The sequence below is a fragment of the Pezoporus wallicus genome, unplaced genomic scaffold (genome assembly GCF_028554395.1).
Source record: "Pezoporus wallicus isolate ANWC-B61680 ecotype Strahan unplaced genomic scaffold, APGP_CSIRO_Pwel_v1 contig_14159, whole genome shotgun sequence".
NCBI lineage: Eukaryota > Metazoa > Chordata > Aves > Psittaciformes > Psittacidae > Pezoporus > Pezoporus wallicus.
Genome location: NW_026642380.1, coordinates 463,653 through 488,394, shown reverse-complemented (window position 1 = coordinate 488,394; position 24,742 = coordinate 463,653). Strand labels below are relative to the sequence as shown.

The window sequence follows — 24,742 nt, the reverse complement described above, 5'->3', positions numbered from 1 at the left end:
TCGCTTCCCTCGTTATTTCCCTTATCATTATTATTACTAGTGGCAGCAGCAGTGGTTTGTGTTATACCTGAGATACTGGACTGCTCTTATCTCAACCCGTGGGAGTTACATTCTTTTGATTCTCCTCCCCATCCCTCCGGGAGCAGTGGGAGGAAAGGGGAGAGGGAGCGAGCGGCTGCGTGGTTCTGAGTTATGGCTGGGCTTAACCCACGACAACGATTAATGGTTTTGCAAACAAAACCTTGCTTCAGAGTGTTGGATAAGGAAGCTTAAGCTATCCTGAAGTCCTGACAGCCTTGGGGAAAGACCAAGCTACTCCCTAGGTGCAGGAGGTAGCACCAGAGCCTACACACTTAGCTTTTCTGCTAGGAATACCAGTGTAAGTAGGTTTTGTAGATTCCCACCTCCAGTGTTGTTTTCACATCCCATTTTTCAGCTCTGCCTCCCCTCTGACTTCTAACACAAGTGTATTCCTGGGATTCAACAAATCAGTGAAAATAGAAGTTTAAAATCCTCCAAAAATAAGGTGACCTATAGCCTGACACAGCCTACTGCAAAAGACAACTGAAATTGGAAAAAAAAAAGTTAAGTTTCATTCCATGGTTGGAAGGTCAGGGACACTGAAAGCATCCATACAATGCGTGCTGTTTTAGTCAGGGGAGCTGCCTCTTCCCTCTCCCTTCAGGCCCATGATGGTGCCTGGCATGGGCCTAAAAGAGTGGCCCAAAACAGTTTATCACTGGAGGGGGCCAGGTTGCTCCAAAGGCACTGAGTTCAGATAGCTCGTACAGATCCAGTGTGAAGCCCCATGTTATCCCTTCACGTCTCGCCACTGGGGCCATGTTATGCATCCCACCAAGTTCACCACCCTGCCCTGAAGTCCTCTGGCCCCTCTTCTTCACACGGCTGTCCTCACTCGCCTCACAACACATCTCACTGCCCCTCCACTGTCTCCAGCTACATCAGGGGAGAGCTTGCCTGTTTTGCAACCTCTTTTGGCCGTGGCCCAAAAGAGTGTATCAATGGGGGGGACCAGCCTGCTCCAGGCCCCGTGCAACGTGCTCTAGTAGAAGGCATCCCTACCCATGGCAGGAGGTTGGAACTGGATGAGCTTTGGAACTCCTCCATCGCAGCCCCTGGTTCTCACAGGGCAAGCCCCGGCCTCCTGTGCGCTCTCCCCGCCCCGGAAGCGGCCCCGGGAGCAGTGCGCAGGCGCGGGGCGGTGCGCAGGGGGAAGCCGGGTTCATGGCGGGCAGCGCGGGGGAGTCGTGGCGCCGCGGGCGGCGAGGCTGGTCCCGATCCCCGGCCCGCAAGCGGCTCAGGCCGCTGCGGACTGTGGTAGCGTGGAGGGGCAGGGCGGAGTGGGACCAGGTGATGGTGGGGCTGTACTGCGGGGACAGCCGGCTGCAGCAGGAGGCGCTGGACCGGGTCTCGGCCTGGAAGAGTCGGTACGGGCCGCGCACCGCGGGCACGGAGCGCTGCGGGGCCTCCTCCGGCCTGCTCCCGCCGCTCTCTGTGTCGGGTTCATAGGGTGCTCCGGACCCGGCCGGTTGCCGGTGCTTCGAGCGTGTGGTTCCTGCAGAAGCAGCGGGGGGAGTAGGAGCCGTGGGTGCTCGCAGCTTCACAGGCGGGTTTCCCGAGGCAGTGCTGCCGTGAGCGGTGCAGGGCCCCCAGATCACCTCAGTCTGTGTTGCCTCTGCTGCATCCATAGGCAAGAGCAGTCTAGATACGGCATCTTGTATTGTGAGAGTGCTTAGTGTATCCGTGAGTACTCATTTTACATGTGCCTAGGTGTAGTGATGTGATCGCTGTTGTAAATAAAAACCATCTGGGAAGAGCCTCTCCTGACTTTTTGCATATTGTTTCTCAGGGTGTTAGCTAGCATAGAGCACAAAGCGTAGCCCAAAAGTTACCCTTTTTTTGCAGGGGGGATGTATTCTTGTGAGACTGCTCACCTGTGTTTCCTTTCTATCTAGGTATGGTCCCAAAATGCCTCTTGCAGTGGATTGCACCGCTGAACTGATCCGTTGTAAGGTCCTGGACTCATCTGGCAGGTTGAAGTCGCATGAGCTCATCCTCTCTTATGGGCTGGCTCTGGTAAGGTAGGCAGACCAGTGTGCTGTGAGAGACCTGGGCAGATAGCATTATTCACCAGTCTAATTTCACTTTGCATCTCCGGGACCGCAGCATGTGGGGGATTTTTCTCAGGGGTTCCAAGTTTCTCTGCAGCTCTTGGTAATCATTTATCATTTCTGTAACCTGCTTGCAGGTTTGTCAACTTGATCACAGAAAGGAAACAGAAAATGGTCAACATTCCTCTTAGGCAATTAGCGAAAGAGGTAAATATTTATTAAGAGTAACTTGATAACTTATGCTTATACACAGAGCTTATGCATCTGGTGGAGGGAGTTGGGGGGCATCATTCTTTCGTAGACAAAATAAGGGATATAGGTGCCAGTTCTTTCCAACTGCAAAGTTTGGAAGGGGCTTGATGTAATTAGGTCAGATTAGGAGCAACAAGTTGATGATCATCAAAGCATTTTAAGTCATGTGTGATCAAAAAGTCTTTGATTTTCGTGTAGGTAGTCCCATTTAACATATGCGCCGCGCATTTATGTATGAATTCTAGTCTTCGACAAGCAATGCTATACATAAAAAGCACTTAATCACCTTTGCAGACATTTTCATCTGTGCCTCGCTTGAGGTGAGCTCGGCCTCTTTGTGGAGAAGGGAAGGTTCGAGCTATAACTGTAGTAGCAGGACCAGCTTGAGTCCTATTATTGCCATCTGCACTGAGCACCACATCTGGGTCTGAACAGCAAGTTTTGAAAGTGAAGAACTGACAGTATTTGAGACTCCTGTTTACGCAGCCTTGTCTGGGGCCCCTGTGTGAGAATGATATGGTGGTTTGGGGGTTTTTATCTGGGTTTTTAAGAAAAATAAGAGGACCTTTTTCAAGGAAGGTGCTGTTTCTCATCATTTGAAATTGATCAGTCTGAAAAATAGAGGTCTTGCATAAAGTTAGTTGTCCTTAGGAAAGCTGTAAAAAACTGCACAAGCTAGAGTGTGTATGATTTGTGTATTATATGTGATATGATTTGTATCTTTGCTATGCAAACTCATCCAGTTTAAATGAATTAAACTGCTTCTCAGTATCCCCTTAAATTATACATAGCAACTCTGTCTAAAAACACATCTGTTATTGCAAGTAATGTTGAAGAACTTAATCTGTAAAATCCTAGTTTGTGGGGACTCTAGGCCAGAGGAGGCAATCCCAGCCCATTCTTGAAGTGGGAGGTTAGGGGACTGTGGTGTAGGAGTGGCCTGGATGAGGCTGTTCCCACTCAGATTCCCTGCAGCTGTGTATTGTTGTGGCATGATGCAGTGGGAGCTGTGGGGTAACACCAGTGGCTGTTCTTCCAGGTGGATATCCCTATCTGGGTTGTGGATCTTCGTCACGAGCTGACCCATGGGAAGCTGCCCCGTTTGGCTCTGTGCCGCAAGGGTGAGCACTGCTGGTGGGTGGCATCAGGAGGGCTTGGCCTGAGAGGGGCTCAGGGCAGCAATGCCAATGCCACAGGTCCTGAGGGGTGCATGCTTCCCTCCATTCTGGGACACTGCAGAGCAGGCAGTGTGCTCATCCTGGCAGGGAAACTTGTAGTGTGAGACACTGGGAGGATTTCCTGCAGCCCTGTGGAGGTCGCTGAGCTGTGTCCGGTGGCTCCAGGCTGTGATGCATCACAGGCAATTGTCCACAGACTTTCTCCTTCCCCTGAAAAAAATACTGGAAACAGTAGTTCGTCCCTCTTGCTTTATAGCACAAGAAGTTGGTCTCAGGAAAAGAGGTGAATGTTTTTCTTGATGGTGTAGAGATACCTGAGATTCTCTAAACATCCCACTTAGGCAGAAATGCAGTAGGTGCTGCAAGACTGAAGGAGTGACCAGCTCATGGCACTTGAAGCGATTCCCAGGAACTTCAAGTTAAGCACTGAGGAGGCAGTTAAATAACTTTCAACAGGGTCCTTGATTGAGTTGGGTGGTGAAACAGTGATGGGATAAAAGACTTTCTTTCCATTCTATCTAATGAATGCATAGTGTCATCTCCGCACAAAAATTAATGTAACTGTTATTGTGTTGGTCATAGTGATATTAAATAATTGACTTATTTTCTCATCACAGCACCACCACTGGGCTGAAATTTGGCCTAGTTGGAGCAAGGTGCAGCACTGTAACAGTGTCCAGTCATTTTTGTTGCCAAAATGATGATGGGTGTTACCAGGCCTGTGATACTGTTGGTTTTTTGACTGGTTGTTGGTTTGGTGGTTCCACTTTTTTTCAGTACCAGAGAAAACCTCACTGAGAAGAGAATCTTTCCTGTTCTCCCTTAGGTTGTGATGTTGTACTGGACTGGCTGCGAAAGACCTATTGGAGCCGTCAGCTGGGCAATAACTTGTGTGATGAAAGTGAGGATGAAGATGAGCAGGAAGAAGTGGAAGAAAATGCAGAGTTGGACAATGATGAATGGGAGATTCAAGCCCCACAGCACAATGCCTGTCAGAAACACAAGGAATTCCATGGTAGGTGCTCCTAGAACAGTGACAGATACAAGGATTAGGTATGCCCTGTGCTACAAAAATTGGTTTAGAAGTGTCATCTTCTAGTCCTGGCAATGCATACCTTCAGCTTAGGTGTTGGGATTCCTTTTTGCACCGTGGTGGATTTTTGGGGTGACTGACTTTTGTTATTAGCTCACTGAATTTGTAGCGTAACATCGTCGGTTGAATATGCAGTATCTTGATCGGTAGCAGCAGTTCACTGGGATGGTTTAGGACCAAGCATTGTAAAAATCAGGTGTAGTGCCTTGACAGCCATAGTTTTGGTACTGAGGCCACTACGGACAAAGAAGGCTGTGGTACTTTTTTAGCTCTCAAAACTCTGTAGATTCATAAGCTGAGCAAGAGCAGAATAAAAGCAGTTCAGCCAGTTTCAAAATGTGGACAGAAAAATCCCTAGTTGCCAGTAGGATTAAAAAACAGCACAGGTAACTTAACCTGGACTTAATCCAAGATACAAAGTGTAAAACAGTGGGAAAACCTTGATAATTTTTTTCAGTGGCTGCTTTCCTATCACCATAAGTCTTTGAACCTAAGATAAGGAGCTTTTCTCAAAGTGGATTTCTAGTTTGAATGACTGGTCTGCAAGTTTGAGCCATGTGAGGTGTCAGACATTATCTCAAATAACAAAATATGACATGCTTATGGTAGTAACTTGCCCAACAGATAACAGCAGACCGATCCAAGGTCCAGAGAGTGTGCAGAAGTGCTGAAGTGACCCTTGTTGCTCCCTGGAAGGTCACACTAGGGGACTGTAATGATCTTTCTGGCTTTAGGATCTATGGGTTTATTGCAAGTCCTTTCTAGATTCCTTTATAACAGACTCATACTAGATACAGTAGCTGTGATTCAGAAAATATCAGCTGATTTGTTGTGCACTTTGAGAACAATCCAAGCCTGGAGGCAGTACTGAACTTTGGAATGCATCAGCACTTGCCACTTTTCTTGTCAGAGTGTATGTCTGAGCTGCTGTCTAACTTCATTTTGGATGAGATCCAAGCATGTGCTATTCCATTCTCTCCCTGGCTACCCTAACAAAAAGGAACACCCTGCTGCAGTTGCAAAAAGAGAGCAACAGAATGATACAATATATTCTTTGTTTTATTCCAGAGTAATGGAATGGCAGTGGTGTATCAATCGTACAGTTCAAATGCATCTAGCTGATATGGGGTGGTGGGCATTCTGAGAGCAGGTGACAGTGACACCTGAATGGTGAAGTATTTTGAAAGATGGTGCTATTTCAGGTACGGTAAAAGTGGTCCTCAGGTGGAGAAAGGACATTTCATGTAGGTGGTAAATCAAACTTTATTGAGGTTCAGTAGAGGTGTGGTTGGTTTGTGAATAGCCACAGTGCTGTTGCTATAGGTTTAAAATGCAAGTGTATGGAATACACGTATACATCAGAACGTGAACTGCTTATGGGAATAAGTTCTTCCTAAAATGATCTATTTAGGGATTGGGGGGGGGGGAGGCTCTTTGGACTTACTTAACTTTTCTCTCTTTGGCCACTGTTAGTGATAAAATCCTGGACTCCTGGTTCAACCCCACTTGATAAAATTTATGTTGCTGGAAAGGTCTGAAAGCTGTAGGAGTCTTCAGAGTGTTGTCTGAATCAGAATTTATGACTTCATTTGACTGATTTTTTGTCCTTGAGTGTACATTCAGAACTGAGCAGCTTTCTCAGATACAGAGTTCCTGTATTGATCCATTCTCTGTTTAAACTATGTATTTATGTTTATTTCTAGAAAAAGTCAGAGATGTGCTGCTATCCTACAAGAATGAGCAGTTTCGGGTATGTAAAGTCACATCGTCAGCACTTTCGGCTCTTCTTGTTTCCTACTCAGGGCTATAAGTCTCTTCATTCTTGCCCAGCCTGAAGAACTGATCCTCTTGGCCAGGCCTCATGAAATACCTGAGTGCAGCACAACTAAGTCACTGTGCTAGGAGTTTTATTTCATGTAACTGCAGGGATAACTTTTTTCTCCTTGCTGCATCTTCCCATGGTCAGAATCTGTCCAGGAGCATCAGTGATGCAGCAGTGGTATTTGTATTAGTGCTATGGGGTGGCAGTACACCAGTGACCACAGTGCTACCAATGCTTGCCAGGTTGTGTACTCGCACCTAAAGGTAGTGCTGCTGTCCAGTGCATGGTCCATAGGGGAGTCATGACTGCTGCATGTATGGAGAGAGGATTGGTTAATTCCTTGTTCTCTCCTAGTATTGTCACACGTGGCTTGCTAAAGTAAAGCTTTGCTGCAGAGAACAAGCAGTTTGAGCTATGATGGTTTCTAATGCAAACACTTCATTTATGTTTATAAAAGATATATGGCTGTTGGAAATCTCAGATTTTGTCCAGGTAGTACTCTGGTTGTTCCTGTTCATCCTGGTGTCTCTGGAAATGAAGACCTGTCATTCAGAAGTTATTAGCCTCTGTTTTCCATCATCCATCATGTATTTTTGCATGGCCCAGTGGCTGATTGTATCGGTAGGCTAGAGGTTCTTTAGTTGCTTTAGGTCATGTGTTAATACTTGATTTGTTATCTAAAGTATCTTCTGCATGCAGTTGTAGCTTTGCATGTATAGGTTGAAAGAGCAAATCACAGTCCTGAAAATGACACCTTGGTTTTCCAGTCTCATTTTACATTACATTCCTGCCTGGCAGGAAAAATAATTTCTTCTTTTCTCTCAGTAGCTATTGTCTTCCAGAAAGAATCTGCTGGATAGTTGTTTGTGATGTTACATGCTTCATGCCAATATTTTGTAGAAGGAGGTGGTGGTAGAGCTGCCAGTTGGGTAGCTTGTGAGCTTAAGTAGGAGAATGTAGTAGAAGCATGTCTCACCTTGCTGGATAGACTCAGATCAGGTATATATCAAACCAAGAAATCACTAACTTTCAGGGGATTATTATCCTCCAGTACTCTTCCATTCTTGGTACAACCTGGTAGTCCGTTCTGTGTATTGCTCCTACTCATCAGGTGCTGTCAGTTGGTGACAGGTTGCCTGGATGGCTGTGTTGACTTGACATTTTCATCTACTGTATGCATAATATGAGTGACAAAACCTTGTCCTGAGTAGGCAATCTCATCTCCACCCCACATGGGGAGTTAATGATTCAAAATGAGTCTGTCCTGGTTTATGCTGAAGTCAGGGAGAGCAAGGTTTAGAACCAGAATGAAGATGCCAGGACTGTGACTCTTTGGTGCTGCTGCCTTTTTAGTTCAGGACTTTTCCAAGTACAACATGGCTCATACTAAGTTTTTAATATAGCCCTAGGAAGGGGAACTTCTGTGAGTTTTTTGAAGCGCTGTTGGTGAAGTACATACGACATGTGCATCTTGTCTTCATAGCAATGCCTTTCTGTTTGTCACTGGAGCATATTTTCTGTTAATACATGGATTTTTTTCCTTCCCTCAGGTTATGCAAACTGCACAGTCTGTCTCAAAGAATCGAGAACAGTGGTCTGATACCTCTTCAGAAGTGGACTGGATTTTGGCTCAGATCAAAGACCTGATGCAAGAGAACAGGTGTGTCTCTGATAAGGAACTGAGGTGAAAGGTACAGTGCAGAGCTGGGCCTGTAGACCTTTAGATTTCTTCAAAATTGTAAGACAATACTGGGCCTCTTCTCTGCTTTCTATACTTCTATTACTACGAGGGCCTCTATGACCCAGTGTGTTGAGACATTATTACTACTATATAAATTTACGTGAAGATCCTCTCCCACTCTGAGAAATGTAATCAGTGTAACTCTGCAGAGGGGAGAGAATACCACGTTACAGATACGAGCTATAACTCCTGATATTTTGAATATAAATATATATATGCCATGCAAGCTGCTGATCAGTTTAAGATGTTATCAGATGTTGTGCCAGAAGAAAACCCTGAGGAAGAGACTTGCACCTTAGTGGCGTTACCCATTAGTTGCTGAGCATGGAGTAATGAGCAAGAAGGCATAAAGATTCTGTAATGAGAGACATATGCTGGTAAACATGCGACTTCTACATTACTTAAACTGTATGTTGCTAGATGGTTGGAAGGTACTAGTGGAAGCAAGCCATTGCATCTACCTTTGATTCTGATACTGTCTCCCTAGGCATCCTCTGTTAGCCATTATCAGAACACAGATGGACCAAGTGCAGCTGCTTTTATGTATAAATAGGTATTTGCACCTCACATCAGCTGTGTGGTAGAAGGAGTTGGGGCAGCTTTGTTTTTGAAACCCTTGGAATGGGTGGCATATTTGAGAATACAAACACCTGGAATACGCATCCAGTTCCAGGGCTCTGCAATGCTTGTTTTTTCCTGCTAGCACAAAACCATGCTAATGTTTTTCCCTTTAATCTCAAGGGTCTATCTTAAGCACATCAGACTACATATATTTCATGAGTGATTCTTAGAAGAATCACTGAATTAGGCTAAATTCACTATCTCAACAGTGCCAAAACTATTAGAATGGACAGCAAGTGAGTGGGATGGGTTGTTGATTAAACATTTGTTACTGTGCTGGCTTTGACACTGTACTGGCTGGAGGGCAGGTATGTGGGGAAGGGAATGTTCCTTTAAGCACAGGCTTTAAAGAAGAGAGGAAGCTGGTTTCTATGACTAGAAGACTGTATTTTTTTGCCTTGTGGGATTTGTTTCTGTTGGCTGTTTCATGGTTTCCTGAGTGACTCCTAATGATCAGGTGACTTCATGAAAATAGCTGCTCTGATGTGCAGGGAAATCCCCCACTTGCAGCAGCCAGGGATGGGGGACTGTTTCACAACTCACAGCTTGCAAAACTAGCAGAGAACCAAACCCTTCAGTAGTGATGCTACTGCAGAGAGATTTTGCTGTTGCATTTAAATCCCTGGTGTTAAATGCAACTGCATTTAACACCCCTCATTGTTCAGAGGGACTTTTGGCAAGAATGTTCTTATTTATAGATCTCTGTGTGTGTGTTATTTTCCAGTAATTGCTGGTTCCACAATTCCAGACTTTAGATCCAAGTTATGCTTGGATGTTTAGGTTTGGAACTGACCCTTACTGGAGAAGACAAATTTTCTCATCCATTCCATACCAAAATGTGCCATGTTTGACATGGGTACTACCATTCCAAATCCAGTGAGTCTGATACCAAAAGTGGTTGTTTCTGTGGAATTTATTCAGCATTTGAAAACGGCCACCTTGATTTTCATTCTGAGGAGTATTTATTTTAGTGCTGGATCTTTGCACAGAAAGAGAAGCTCTCAAACTTGTTTCAGAACTGGTGCAAGTGGTGTTTTGATATGTAAAGGAGTAAGTGGCATTAATAAGACGCTCTGATTGCTCTAGGGAGACAGTGGCTGAAGCTCTTATCAGTGATGGCTTTCTCATCCCAAAGATGGATTGTCTGAAGATGCTAAATATCAAATATGAAGGTTAGTGTCTTGGCACCAAAAGTAAAAGGTGAATAGCTGGTGTTATGTCCAAGTGTGTTCTTTTGCTTTCCTCATTATGTTGAAATCTGCAGTTCTCTGCATATTTTTCCTATATCTGGGTCCTTAAGAATCTTTTGAACTGTTCTCCAGACCCTGCTATGGTCATGCCATAAATCTCTTGCCATGGAAGAATGAATGCTGCTGGGCTACAACATCTTTTGACGCTTTCATCTCTGCCCTTATCTGCAGTAGTTACTGATTTCCTGAATTCCCACAAGTTTTTCTACGCTGAAGTTTTGAAGCAAATCTGATTTTTCTCTTTTTTTGCCCACGTGTGAAGTTCATGGGTTTTCTGCAAGAGAATTAGATGCTTAGGAATGAAAGTTAATAACGTGTCTATTGCTCCGGCACCTCGTGGAAATACCATCCAAAGAGCTTTCCAAGGAAGATCTTCAAATTGCTGTGACTATATTACAGCAGTAAAAATATAGGAACTTTTTGATTCTGTGTTTCTTTGCTCAATGTGCCTTCTCTTTGCATACCATTAGACAGAATAGTTTTTCGCTATGTGTGAAGTTACCTGTTTTGCTAATTCCTTCCCAGTTTCAGATTGATTTTCCTGTGCCTTACAATGTGATTAGATCAGGCCTTGTAGTTTCTGCTTTCACTGACCTGTTGTGTTATCAATTTGATGCTTATTTTACTTCCCTGGCATAAGAAAATGATAGCATCAGGTTCAGTGAGGATCCCAAGAAATACCCTGGAGCCAGCGATCTCGGAGCAAGCTACTTTAATTTGGTACGAGTGTTACACCTGTGGTTTATTTTTGCTTCTTATTGCAGCCAATAAGGAGTTATGGCAGTTCAAAGTTCCTCAGACGTTTTACTGCTTTTGGCAGCCTTTGCTGACGGGGCTCCTTTCCCGAAGTTTTACACAGATCCTGATAGAGAAAATGTTTATGGAGCTGAAGGAATGTTCTGACTCTTCAGAACTCCGGCCTCAGTTCTTAATCAGTTGGATATCTGAGATGCTGACTGGCATTGCCAAAGTAAACGCTGGTGAGTACGCCTGGAATGTCTATGTATATGTAAGAGTCTGTTCTCTACTGTTGTGAAAACTAGGAGAGTGGTGTGACCTTTAGCTGGGAAGTGTAATAACCCAGTTATTACAGTTTGTTATGTGAACGTAGAGCTTTTTTTCTTGCATTCCTTACACTTTTCAACCAGCAGCTTATGTATGTCATGTATTTCTGAGCCAAAAATTGGAATTGTTAGTGGCAGCTTTGCTGCAGCCTCCTCAAGACAGGAAAAGCCAATCTCTCCCATGAAAGATCAGGCCCAGATACTTGTTTTTTCCAGATACTAGTACAATATTTTATAAACGCCTCTTATGGCTTTCCTGTCTGGGATGGCATGCACAGAACTGGGTTGGGAATGTCTGCACCTCACTGTGGTCATGTCTTGTGGAGCTAACCTAGCTGTCCATGCATTGGCAAGTCACTTGTAACAGCCTTGATGTATTTGGTCAGTACATCTTGGAGCTGGATTGGAATGCCAGCTTGTTTGCGGATGAGTGTTTCAGTAACAATGCAAAGGGTGAAGGACATATTTCTAATGAGTTTTGAGCACCTTGTTGTTTTCTTTATCTTTTCTGAAGGGAAGAAAAGGCAGCACTGTAACAAACAGGTGGCGGTGAAGGAGCTGTTCCTTCATAAAGTTCCTTTGCAGTGGATAAGACTGACTGACAATTGCTTGGAAGCTCCCTGCTGGGCAACCCCACACCTTCTTCAGCTGTAAGTTTGACCCTGTGACAGCAAACAGTGCTTTGTAACATCTTTGGCCACCTCCCTTGAGATATGCCGAGTTACAGCTGTGTTCCCTTCCCTCCCTTTGCATCTAGGAGAAATTGTGGTAGGTGCATATGAAGCCCTGTTTGTTGCTGCTTATCTCCTCATTGATTCTACCAAGAGAAGAAGGAGGAGGATTTAGAAGGACTGCACTTTCGAAGTGAAAGTGGAGATTACCTGGGGGGTATTAACAGAAGCAGCCTGGTCAGAAGAAAGTGCCTTGGTAGCAGAGATGTGGCTGCATATACAGGTGATACAAATTTAGCACAGGTGGTAACTATTCCACATGAAAACAGCAAAGCAGGAATTCAGTTAGAGGTATCCCAAGTCCTTAATTTTTATCACAAAGAATGAGTATTCCAGCATCTACCCACCAGGGAATAGTCAGCTTTTGCCTCTTAAAGGAGATGTATCGAATAAGCTGGCCTGGAGGACACTCACACTTAAAAGCCTGCTCAGCTTGATAGATTTTCATCTGGAATCTTCTTTTAAGGCTTTTACATTGCTCTTTTCCTTTCTAGGATCCTCACAATCATGAGACCTCGCTTGCCACGTTCTTCACGGAAGAACCTTCTCTACCTCGCTTCCATTTACACAGAAGGAGGTGGGCCTTTGTCCAGCCCAGGCCTCTCTTCAGACGGCAGTGAACAGCCAATTTACACTATAGAGAGCTTACAGTGGAAGACCAGGCAAGAAAATCAGGTTAAAAATCCAGGTCAGACTACAGAGAAACAAGATGATGTGCTGGAGAGAGACAACAGTGTAGAGGAGGTGGAGGAGGAGGAAGAAGACATGGTGACTGAAACAAATCCTTTGGAAGGACTTGCTCATTCTGGTAACATGGTGGCTATTGCTGAGAAAAGGGCAGCACTGCAAGGGTCTGCTTGGCAGATCACTGCAGGTAAGAAATGACTTTGTAAGACCTAGTCTTTGTCACTGGCAGATACTAATCAACATGCAAAAGTAGCTCAGCCCTCTGGGCCTGGCCAGAATTGAAGCGTGCTTCAAAATCATCAGAATGCCAGACCACTGAAACCTGTGGTTTATGTGCAGGAGTCAGCTTTCAAACTTGTGAAATACTGTGAGCGCTGTTTCCAGGAGCAGGTTGTTGCTTCCTCATTACATTCTTTATCAGGCTTTTCTAAACTGTTAAAAATGCCAGTGTATCCAACTGATGGAGCAGCGTGTGTGCAGCTGTGAATGGCAAAAACATCTGGATGTTTCTTGGAATCCTGTTGTCAGGTATTTCAAATACCCCTGTTGGAGGGGTATTTAAAAGCACAGTTTGGCTGTGCTGGAAAGCACCAGTTATATGTTTGTAAGTTCCATGCTGCAGGAAAACTGCAGTTACAACATGGTGGCAAGCAAAAAAAGGGGCAAGGGAAGCTTTTAGGAGGAATAAACAGTATGTCCAGTGTTTTGTTAGCATTATTTTGGTCGCTGTACTTTCCCTTTGTGGTGAAGGGTTCTGTAGCTAAGAAGATTTTTGGATGAGTGATTTATGGAGGGATTTGAAGAAGGAAGTGAAAGTTGGTGGAGAGGAGTTGGAGGCAAAGTGGTATTTAAAGGAAGAAGAAAAACAGCCATTAGGAGTCAGTGAACTCTTGTACCCCCTTTGCTGCTGTGAGCAGCATTATAGAGCTGGACTTTTGAGAACAGAAGCAAAATTGTCCTCTGCTTCAGTGACTTTGGTTCAGATGAAGCACAGCTTTCACTGAAGGAACATGCATTGTATCCTGAACCACCCGGGTTTTGGGAAGATTCTGTTTTTGTGGTTGGTTGTGGGTAAACTTAATTTCTGTTTGAATAACATTTGTGTGGCTAAACAGATCCCTAAACAGTTTGGAACTGCAGTCAGTAGGTATGTACAAACCCATGCCAACATGTGGTTGATGAGCTAGGTTGTTCCCCAGAGAGAGGACTTTGCCTATTAAATGTAGATATAATGGTAATTTGCCTTACAGCTGCATTGGATGCTACCCAATGCTATTTCTGCCCTTTTAAATTGTGAAATTATAATACTTAGAAAGCACTATCCTAGGTGGTGTTCTATTAAGTTCTATTCTTGTTCTATTAAATGCCCAAGAATGCTATAAAAGGAGAAATTTGCTCGTTCTTTAGGGCAGTGCTTGAGGTTTTTGAGTAGATATCTGGTACCCAAAACAAACCAGTTTCAGGCAAAAAGAAGGAAGTGGGCAAATTGTACATATTTAGTAGGGATCTCAAATACTCTGTGTAATTATTGCTGTTTCTCTGGAGTGGAGTGGCCTCACTTGTGAAGGCTTCTGTCTGCTGGTCTTCTGAGCTGCTGGTAAGCATTAAGTACTAAATGTTCTGATATCAAGAAAGCACACAGGCTTAAGAGATGCTGTTGTCACAACAGTGACACAGAATCATCTGTATCTTTTATTTAGTTCATTGTGAAATAAGAATTAAATTGAATGGGGGATTTCCCTGTTGAAATTTTGGCACCACAGTGGAACTCACTGATGTTTATCCGTTGTGGTGGATGGCTTCCCACTGTGCACTTGCAGGCCCCCATTGGAAGACAGATTTAACAAATGTGAAGTCATGGAGAGAAAACAGCAATAGGTGCTTGTAAAAACAAAGAGCAGAATTCCCAAGATGTTGTCATGTTCTTATGAACTAGAGTTTTTGCTGGGTACCTGAGATTGTTCCTTTTTGCTGAGTGGCCAGGTTGGTTGCATGAGACAGCATCTGTGGACTTAGGGGGACCTTGTTCTTTGAAAGTATCTCTGGGGAGCTCAGACTTCCTGTTCATGTTCTGTTTTTATCCAGATGAAGTTCGATGGCAAGACTTTCCTCTTGGGAAACTCCCAGGTCAGACAGATGACCCTGATGGTCTCATGTTGGATAATTATTCCATGATGTCCCTGCTTGACCAGCCAGTGAGAGATGAGTGGAAGTCTCCCAATACAAAGTGAGTAATAGTGTGGGCGGGACTTTGCCCCTGAACCATGAAATACATTTGTCTCTGCCTTGTACTATGTAACATGAAAAAGTAAGGATGAGATTTCCTTTTTACTTCTGCTTGACCAAATAGTTTGACCCAGATATCTGCTGCTGTCTCTGGTATCTACTAACTGCACTGCTCATGGGCTTTGCAAGAAATGTGTGTGTTTGGAAGGCCCTGTGCAGTGCTTGTGTAACAGCATAACAGTCTGCTCTTGAGACTGCTGACAGCTGTCAGTGTTGTCTGATGCTAGTCTGACAGTAAGATACAGTCTGCTGATCCCCTAGAAGTACCAGCGTGGAAGTGGAGGATTTTTAAAGCAAGCTACTGAGCTGGTGCAAAGTGTGCCTGGTGATACACTGGGAAGAATAACTTTAATGGGAAGAATTGTTGCCTTACAATTAAAGCCATCAGGGCTAGGAGCCTTGGAAGTCATTTAGGCTCTCCCAGTGTCAGTTTTCCCACACTAGCTAATCTTGTGTAGGAAGGAGGAGTCATTGTAAAACGCACAGTGGTTTGCTGAAGCACTCTTGAGGTGCATTAATGGGAATGCCTAAAGGTGAGAAGACAGCCACAGAAAGTGGTTGACTGCAGATTGCTTTTGTAACACCTGAGGGAGGAATTGGTTGTACGTAACTGGGGTGGTAAATATCTGAGAGTTTCACATCAGTGAATGCATACATGGTTCTTCTATGTATGCTTGAAATGGGGACTATAATGTGCATCCTGAGTAAGGTCTGTGTCACTGCAGTCCCAGTTATTCATCCTGGGATGAATAGCATAGATAAATTCCCTTCTCACCATCTCCCATCACAACGGGAAACTCTTCCTGCTTGTTTATACTGCATACTGCACTGACAGTATGCTTGCATTGTTGATGGGCACAGGCAGAAGTTACTGTTACCTGGATTGCTGTGGCAACTCACCAGTGTCATAGGAAGTTACTTCAGGAAGCCCTCACAGGCATCCTTCAAAGCTGAAAGAATGTACACAACAGTTACCTCTGTGCATTTGTCTCCATCTTTTCATGTCGCCAAGTCTGAGAACTGCTATTTGCAATTGCTGCTGTTCTCATTCCTTTCAGGGAATGTGTTTTTGTTTTGCCCTCCTTGGGTCTTTTGCACTATCTGAAAGTTAAGTGCAGTGGCATAATTGGCAATCAGAAACGTGCTTTCCATGATATCCTTTGAGGAAGCCTTATAATGTTCCCATCTTCACTCCTATTCTCTTTAAAATAAACCATTGCAGGGATTATGAGAAACTGCTGTTTAGCAGCTTGGAAGTTACTAGCACAGCCTCAGCAGGCTTGAAAGCTGTTTCTGTTCACTGGGGCTCTGATCCTCAGCCACACTATGTTGGCATTGCCCAGTGACCTTTTCAAAGCTGCAGGTAGTAATTTCAGCTGCAGCTCTCGCCTCAGTGAAGAAACACAGATTGTCATGGAAATAACAGTAGCATTCTATAAAGCTTTAGTTAGGTCACCGCTGCTGCTAAATGAAGCTTGTCCAGTTAAACCATCCCACTGAAGACATTTTAATAGGGCTATTTCACCCTTTGAAGTCAAACTCGAATGGTGTAAGCTGTCAAATGAGTATCATCACGTACACAACAGGAGATGGGCTTATATGTATTTTAATCCAAGGAACACTTCAGAGTATAAGTGAATGGCAGTTGTTTTCTTAAACACTCGAGAGGGTGACTTATCAGTGATTCTTTCTCTGTAGTTGATGGGCCAAATCTAGTACCTTCCAGAAAATGTGAGTAACAGTGACAGTCATGCAGCCTGGGATGCTGCATTGGGAAGAGCTCCAGTACACACTCATATTTTCACATATTCAGAGTTGTCTTCAGATTCCAGTTTCAAACCTTCCAACAGACAAGGTTTCCATTCTTCTCCATCCTCTTGGGCATCCTCCCCAGGACCAGTCTGCTCTTTGGTCAGTTCAGGCCTGCTGAGATGGTGTTGTTTGTGCTTGATTCATCCAATCAAAATGTAAAATCAGCATCTCAGAGACTGCTGGGTAATCAGAAGGAAACTGTCCTTTACTGCTGCTCCTTGTGATGGTCCAAACATTTAATGAGGTCCTTGGTCCCAACACTTTCACAAGAGGCAGGACCAAAACTGGTCTCTTAATATCAAGAAGGTAAACAAGTTTTTGAGTTCTCCTGAATGATGTTAATCACTGGTAGGACCTATGCTTTGAGTGCTGCAGGAATTTCCTCTCAGACTGTGAAGAGAGCAGCTCACCATTCATCTTCTGATAGTTTATCCTCCCAGAAAGAAGAGGAAAACTATACTAGATGCAAACCCCCCCTTTTGATTCAGCCAAAGAGCCCGTTGGTGTCAGCCAGTCGTGAATCATGGTTCTTGCAACATGTTCCATGTTGGGAATAAGGCAGATCCTGGAATTTACATACCTGCTTCTGATCTGCAGAGCCCTGGCACTCTCACTGTAGTCACAGGAGACAGAATACTTATCTCAGAGACTTCAAACAGAAAGCAGTTTGACTTGATGTTCAGGTGGGTGAGATCACTGATAAGAATAAGGAGCTGCAGCAGAACTCTAATTGTCTGCAGTAATCAGTACCCCTGGCTTCTGGCCAGGCTCTGACAGGAGCTGGTGGGAGTTTTCTTAATCTGATCCTCCTTGGCTCAGTTCATTTTTTCTGAGCACGATAGCTGGAATCATCATTACGGGGGCTGTAATGAGTGCATGTGGAGTAGTGTGATTCACTGCTCGGGCTTGTTTGTAAGCTGCTCCTTGAAACCAGCTGTAGCGTGTGCCCTTTCTGACTTGTGTTGTAGGCTTCAGGTGTTCTGAAATCCCAGTGTATTTCTTGAAGTGGGTTTTAGACTAGCAGGGGTTAAAAATCACCTCATGACTCCAGGTTCGGCTCTACAAGCAAAGGAATTCCTCTACATAGAAACTTTATAACCTACCACTGATGTAGATGTTAAAGGAGATAGAAGTTGGCTGTACTAAAATCTGCTGTCTGAATATCCACAGCACTATTACTCAATTAATTTGTTAATAAAAAATCCACTAAAATTACTAATAAATTAGGTATTTTGTAAATCTGCTATTGATATCAAGATCTTTGCTAGTGTCAGCAGTGAAGTCACTGCTAGTATTTAAATGTGATTACTTTCAGCTTGACTTTGGCTTTGGAAACATCTCTTAGATAAAATTTAGACTAGAATTAAGAACAGAAAATCATGTTGAATTACCATGGAATGTAACTGTTCTCATGTGCATTGCTGCTCCATTCCAAGTAATGGGCTACCATAGAATAGCCCAGGCTGGAAAGGACCTCAGAAGGTCATCTCATCCAACCTTCCATGGAAAAGGGAGCCTAGGTGAGACTATACAAACTGTCCCTGCCAAATTGCATGTATTTGATAGGCTCAGCTCAATAGAGGAGGGGTAGTGCAAAAGACCCCCAGAAGAGGGGATAAAAGCCACCAGGCTTTCTTGTTTCTGGATTCCTGAGGAATGTGAGTATTTACCGAGTGCAAATAACAAGCAGACCCTATTGCTGTGGTGCTGCCCAGTTTTTGCACCTGATGTGCTTACCTATGTTTTATCCTTCCTGCTTTTATTCCACACATTCTGGTAGCAGCAGCAGTTTGGGATCATTGGTAATCTGTGTTGGTTTCTATTGCCTCTAATCCTCCGGTTGCAGGTGGTTGAGGGGATGATCTGGTTGTTCTTCTGTTGACTCCCAGCCACAGCTGCTTTGTCTCCTTTTCCCTCCCTATAGCAGTGGTGGTTCTGCTGCAGCTTCCAGCCTCTGTGGGGTGAGAGTGAGGAGGTGGCTGTTTGTTTTGCTGAGTACAAGTGCCAGCAGTGGCAATATGCTTCTGTACTCTCACAGGGAAGGGGAAGAATTGAGATTTATCACCATGACAACATTCTCCTATATCCCAAATTCCTCAGAAGTCTGTGCCATCAGTATACTGCTGGCTGCTCCTGCAGCTGGCAGAGCCCCTTGCAGTTTCTATTGCTTTTCATTAGCAAGGTAATTAACTGTGTTCTCATTGCTTTTACTTTGGTTTTGACTGCTTTCATCTAATTCCCACTCTTATCTTTTTTTCCTACCACTGCTACAAGTTGTGCTTGCTTACCTCTTACAAGAAAGGCTCAGCTGTGGATTCTGGCAGCTGACCTGAAGATGTTTTCTAGATAGTGTTTCCAACGTGTTTTGCTGGTGTTCCAAGATGAAAAAGTCCTCCGTGTTCCATTGTAGTTCCTAACAACTGGAAAGCAGAACCATGAAGCAGCAACCAGTGGGTGCACTGGTCCTGCTGCTCCTTCAGTGTTTTGTTCCTTTCTCCTCCTTATCAAACGCAGACACGTGCAGTTGTGTTTGTGATACTTACTTGTTGCAGTGAGTTGTGCAAAGCAGTTCAAATCTCAGCAGTTTTACAGCACTGGCAAGCAGTAACTGAGTGTTACAGTTAAATGGTGACTTGGTGAAGCTTCCAGTCTGCCCCTGACTTAATATCCCCTCTTGTGACTTCAGAATCAATGGGATCTGATTCTTTGGATTTAGAGGGCATAAAGGATAATAGGAAAGAGTTTTGGGAGGTAAAACGTGTTAGTATTTTTGCAGATCCCTTAAAGTGGGCAAGATTTCTGGTGTTCCAAAACTTGCTTTCCTTATGCTTCAAGCGCAAAGCATCAGTGACATCAACATGGAGGCTGGAACTGTGGTTCTGGGAGTTAGGATGTCTGTGCAGGTACTTTGAGATCCTTGCCTGAATAGTCTGTGTAGCCACGTACTTAAAGGGTCTCAAGAAAATAAACCAAGCACAAAACGAACACCCACATGTCAACAAGTGCATCTGAACACAAGGCTGACCTTTAGCTCAGCAAGTTTGTGATTCACAAGCTGCTGGCAGGTGGGAGGGTAATTGGGAACACTGTTCTGTGCTTGTGTGCTTGCTCATGCATCTGCTTTTGAACATAGCTGGGGACAGGCAACTCAGACCTTTGATCTCAGCTAGTGCAGATGCTTTTACGTGCTAGAACTGATGTGCAGCTCAGTCTGGGCCGTAACAGCATGATGCACACTCTGGGAGATCTCCTGGGCTCATCCTCCCTTCTCCCTGAATGTTAACAGTTAGGAAGTATGCATGGCTGGTTGTTTAAAAGGCCTCTTCCCCATGGCAAACATGTGAGGGGCATTTTTCTCCCCTCCACACTGTAAAAAGCATTGGAAAGTCAGATTTTTATTTAGTCATAAACTGTTCTTTGGAATGCACTGTTCAATGGTATTCTAACAGTGAACCGTAAGTTATCCATCCTTCAAGTAACGTTCTCTAGGTTTTACTTTCTAGGCCTTGTTTAGGATTCCATTGCTTGCAACAAATCAGAAATAAGCAATCCTTGCTTCTGTACATCTGAAGAGCAGCAGCAGGTCAGACAGAACAGACATGGCTATGGGAGACAGGGCAGCCTGGCTGTACAGCGAAGAAGAGCAAATAAGTTGCTATAGGGTAAACCCTCCCTGTCTTGTCAGCCAGCTGAAGGTTTCCCAGGAAGGCTCCAGGCTTAGCTGCAGTATATAGCTTTCAAGGAATTTCTGCTCTGTACCATCCTTGTGTAACTGTTATGGGAAATTTTGCTAAAGATACTCAGCAGAGGCAAGAACCTTGGAATGACACGGGTTATCTTCAGGAAGCAGTGCACTCTCTGCTATAGTACTTGCCTACACACTTGACTCCAGTCCCTATCTTGACTTGGAGAATAAGCTGCTGGTAACCAGAACAGAAACGTTTGGCATCAGCAGCTCCTCTGTTCCTGGAAGAGACAAAACCTACTTTGCATTATAAATTCTTGCTCACATGTGCCAAAACACTCCTCTTGGTATCTGCAAATGAATAGCTTGGAAGGACCTGTTTTCTCCAGTTTCTTTGGTGCTTTTCTCTGTAGGTAACAGTTACTTGGTGCTTGCAGGGACATGAAAAAAGATGTGGTGACATTAAGGAATTAATGACAGAGTGGGTGGTGTAGATTGATTGTTTGCAGTTTTATGGTTAGGGGGAAGCTGCCATTTCATTTTTATAGTGCACAATTGTAGAGTGCCCTGGAGAGAATGAAACCTTTTCTGCAATGCCTGTCCTGGGGGCAAGGATTGGATTTCTGTGGTGATGCTTTGCAGAGAGGCTTATACTGATGCTGCTGTGGAGCCAGCGTCAGTGACAGCAATTACACAACCTAGTTAGAAACCTTGCTTTAAAAACAGGGGGGAAGCTGGAGCCACCAGTTAATGTCTCACAGTTAAGGCTGTGGGTATTGTTCACTTCCTACCTTCAGTGTTCTCTTCATACACCATGAAATAAAAGAAGAGGGAAGGTGATGAACACGATGCTGCTGACTTCCTGAAGAAATAGTGTGAGAGCTGCTTTGTGCTGCAGTGCAGTGCCTCGTGCTTATGTTACAGAAGCTGAGTCCCCACTAACTGCTGCATTGCAGACCTGCACGGAGCGTGTTGCCTGTTCTGTGTAGCACAGAATTACTTGTACTTCTTGAACTCCTACTGCAGAGAAAACCAAAGCAATACACAAAGCAGGTGCATGAGGAATCATTTTGCTAACCCCAAAGTTCAGCCGCTGCTTGGGTGGAAAATGGTAGCAGCTAAAACAAGCGTAGCATAAGGGAGCTGGAAAAGTAGCATCCTGGGAACTTGAAACAGTGAAGGTCACAGGGATTTCTACTCACTGTGAGCTGGCATGTTTTCATATTGTCTTGACAACAGTCTTTCTCATAGATTGCTGCGTGCCTTTGTATGTTAATATGGAACAACTGCAGCACATACTCAGCGGTGAAATTGCCATCGAGGTCTATAATGAATTGCTTCTAGGAATTTGTAAATTGTCTTGAAATTTGCTTTACCCAGAACTAGCTGCTGTCATCTCTGACACAGCCTCATTTGAAATAATACCAGTGACAAGATCTGTAACTGCTCTTAACGTGATTCTCATGCAAGTTCCAAGACTTTGGTGTCCAGGAGGTGCCTCAAAAGAAGCTGAGGCTTTGCTTCAGTCATAGAATTATACAATCACAGAATGGTTAGGGGTAGAAAGGATCTTAAGATCATCCAGTTCCAACCCCTGCCATGGCTCAATACCAGCCCTCCTGTTCATGCCTTGTTGGCTTCTGTGCTGCATGTATTTGTGGCACAAATGTACTGCTTTCAGAGGTTTTGGCTTTGTTTTAACATAGGTTCCTGTGATGCTTGGGGTACTTCGGGAAAGCTTTCAGTTCCTTCCTCCCTGGTCCCAGAAGATGGCTTTTAGTGTTCTTTAGTGTATGCTCTGTGTGTGTTGTCAGAGTTTGCTGTGCCAGCCTCTGACGCTTTGAATAGATGCTGTGATCCTCAAGCAGAGGTTTGCGTTCAGTGATAAGCCCCGACATGTGCTTTCTCTTTCCTCCCAGTGTCAGTTTTACCTGCCGACAGGAGCAGACTTGGCAGGTAATGACCACTTGGAGTTTCCTGAGGGTGGAGCTGCTGCCATGTACTTGCTGTGGGGATTGCATCCATGTGACATTTCAGAAATGGGACTCATCATTTAAAGGTCATGGATAATGACTGGATATTGTTGTCCTAAGGATGAGATGCAGAAGCGGATAGGTGAGAGGGATGGCTAACATGTACTGAAGGGTGAAGACAGTGAGTAGGCAGGGAATGGATTCTAACCCTGGAGGATGGTAGGTTGCAGCTGGGAGTGCATCAGTTTTCCTTAGGCATAAGGAATAGAGAAGTGGAAAGACATGCACAAGGCAGCCAGGTTTTCCCTTTTTCTCCTTCACCAGGTTTCAAGTGGATCCTTTAAAGATTTGGTTTATTGATAAAGTTTAGTTTTCACCTTCATCATTCTCATAAAATGAATCAAAACGATAAAGCAAACCCTTCCCTGACCTACTCAACAGCATGGCAGTGATTGAAGTTCCTTTGCACCATGAGACTTTGGAGAGGGATAAGTTTACCTGTGTTCTCCAGCTGTCCTTTGAGCCTTGTGTTTGACAGTGCCTGATGCCTGGGAGCCCTGTCAAATCTCGCTGCTCCTCTGTGTGCTGTGCTGGGGGATCTCCTGGGGCTCAGCCCTGACTGGGTCACTTCTGCAGGGAAAAGGGATTTTACGCCTGTCTGAGTGAGATGCCTTCCAGAATTAGACATTACACATTACACAGCGTGCTGTGGTGTCACCAAACAGCTGCCTTTCCAGTCTGTTCCTGTGGCTCCTCTGTAAAGCCATAGGAATGGCAAGTTGCCACGTGCAGGGTGTGCTGGCGCTGCAGTGCTTGTGACACTCTTCACACGGACCACTCGCTGGGTTAGCACTTCTGGTGAGCTCGTGTGCCAGCTGCAGAGGACAGATGAAGGGTCAGATGTGAGCTGCTGCGTGGTTATTGCTGCAGTTTGGTACCTTTGGCACCTTGGGGCTGTTGCCTCTCTTCACCAAACCAGTTAAAAACTAAGGCCGTTCCAGCAGGCAGACGTTCAGAGCTAAAACAAGAACTGATGTTTCCTTTTGGAAATGAAAGTTGTCAGTAAGTTTCAAGTGCCATCAAACCCCGGTGACGTGAGCTTATAAATCGGCTCAGCGCTCACGTGCTTTATTTCTGTTCCTCTCGCAGCTCTGCAGAACCGAACGTTCCTGTGACAGGAGGATTGTTATGGACCCAGAGTGACTTCCATAAAATCAAAAGTGGCCTTCAGCTTTTCTGAGACAGCAGCGTGCTCCGTGGCTTCCAGGATTGCACAAGACAAGTGGCACGGGAGGACTGGTGATGCTGATGGGGAAACGGCCACTCCAAGATGGGCTTTTTGGTGAAGATTTACTGATATTTACCGTGTAAAATCAGTATCTTCTGAAGGAGGTGTTTTAAGTTCCATGTGTGGTAACCATTGTCTTGCTTAACCAGTGTCCTGAACCATTAGCTCTAGTTGATGTTTGCCAGATACAGTCAGAGTTCTTCAGAATCCCTCAGTGGTCCCTAATGTTTTTCACGGTTAATAAATGCAGCCACCTGAAGGCAAAGCTTCCTGCTGGATCCTGGTTTTCCTTTTCCACTCAGGTATTCTGCAGTGGCCTCATTAGCCACACTGTTGAGCCCTTCCTCGTTCAGTGATGCTGATACTGTCCTGTATGAGTTTGCATGGTGCTCCAGCTTTCATCTAGCCAGGATGTCTCATGAAGCTGCGGGGATCAGGTCTAGGATGCACTGGAGTGCTGAAGTATCTCTGAGTATTGCGTTTTCCTCACCCTTTTGCCCCAGTGACAGTCTTGAGGCCTCTCCTGCCTCTTTAATGAGAGTTTTCTGCTTGATGTTATTTTCTGGTCACGATTTTGTCAAGGCTGGTACCTAATCCTGTGGTCTTTGCTGAGAGCTGCCGTGAGCACTGCAGGGATGGGCTCAAGTGCTGTGTTGGGAAGTTGGTCAGAAAGAGGACTTCCAGCTGGTTTTTCTTTACCTGTATTCAAGGGCTTGGAAACCTGGAGGCATCTGTAATTACCTGTCCAAAAAACTGGAGTTTTAAGCATGTATTTATTGCAGGAGTCCTCAGTAGGAGTTTGTTGGAGCTGGAGGGTGCCCGAGCCTTTCTCTGCGCCAGTCTAATAGGCTGCAGTATTTACAGGCTAAATAGGAACATGCCAGTGCAAGCTGTGATGGGGAATCCTCTTAGTTCCTTAGAGCAACTACTGCCATTATGTGGTGTTCTGCAGAAAGAAATACGCAGAGGGGGACACAGCTGCAGCAGGACACTGGGTAGGGTGGAAATTCAAGTTTAGAGCAGCAGCTTCACGGATACCTGGGGCTGGTTCTCAAGTAAAGGCATAGTTAAATGTCTGTAATGGATTATTTCTGTGTTCTGACTTTGTGTCATCCTGTTCTACTGCG

General features: G+C 44.7%; 1 protein-coding gene across 2 annotated transcripts; it reads left to right on the top strand.

Annotated features, from left to right (window-relative positions):
* The first annotated feature begins 1,230 nt into the window (after window positions 1–1,230).
* On the top strand, window positions 1,231–23,884 carry LAS1L (LAS1 like ribosome biogenesis factor). Of its 2 annotated transcripts, none has more exons than XM_057429645.1 (13): window positions 1,231–1,448; window positions 1,977–2,102; window positions 2,270–2,339; window positions 3,424–3,505; window positions 4,389–4,577; window positions 6,359–6,405; window positions 8,028–8,137; window positions 9,926–10,011; window positions 10,854–11,069; window positions 11,668–11,803; window positions 12,379–12,758; window positions 14,657–14,798; window positions 23,477–23,884. In XM_057429645.1, exons 1-13 carry the CDS (start codon window positions 1,246–1,248, stop codon window positions 23,565–23,567), a joined length of 1,878 nt encoding a protein of 625 aa, XP_057285628.1. In that variant the 5' UTR covers window positions 1,231–1,245; the 3' UTR covers window positions 23,568–23,884. The 2 variants fall into 2 exon arrangements, with proteins under 2 accessions (XP_057285628.1, XP_057285629.1); XM_057429646.1 differs by having other exon boundaries at window positions 1,281–1,371.
* Window positions 23,885–24,742: the final 858 nt, after the last annotated feature.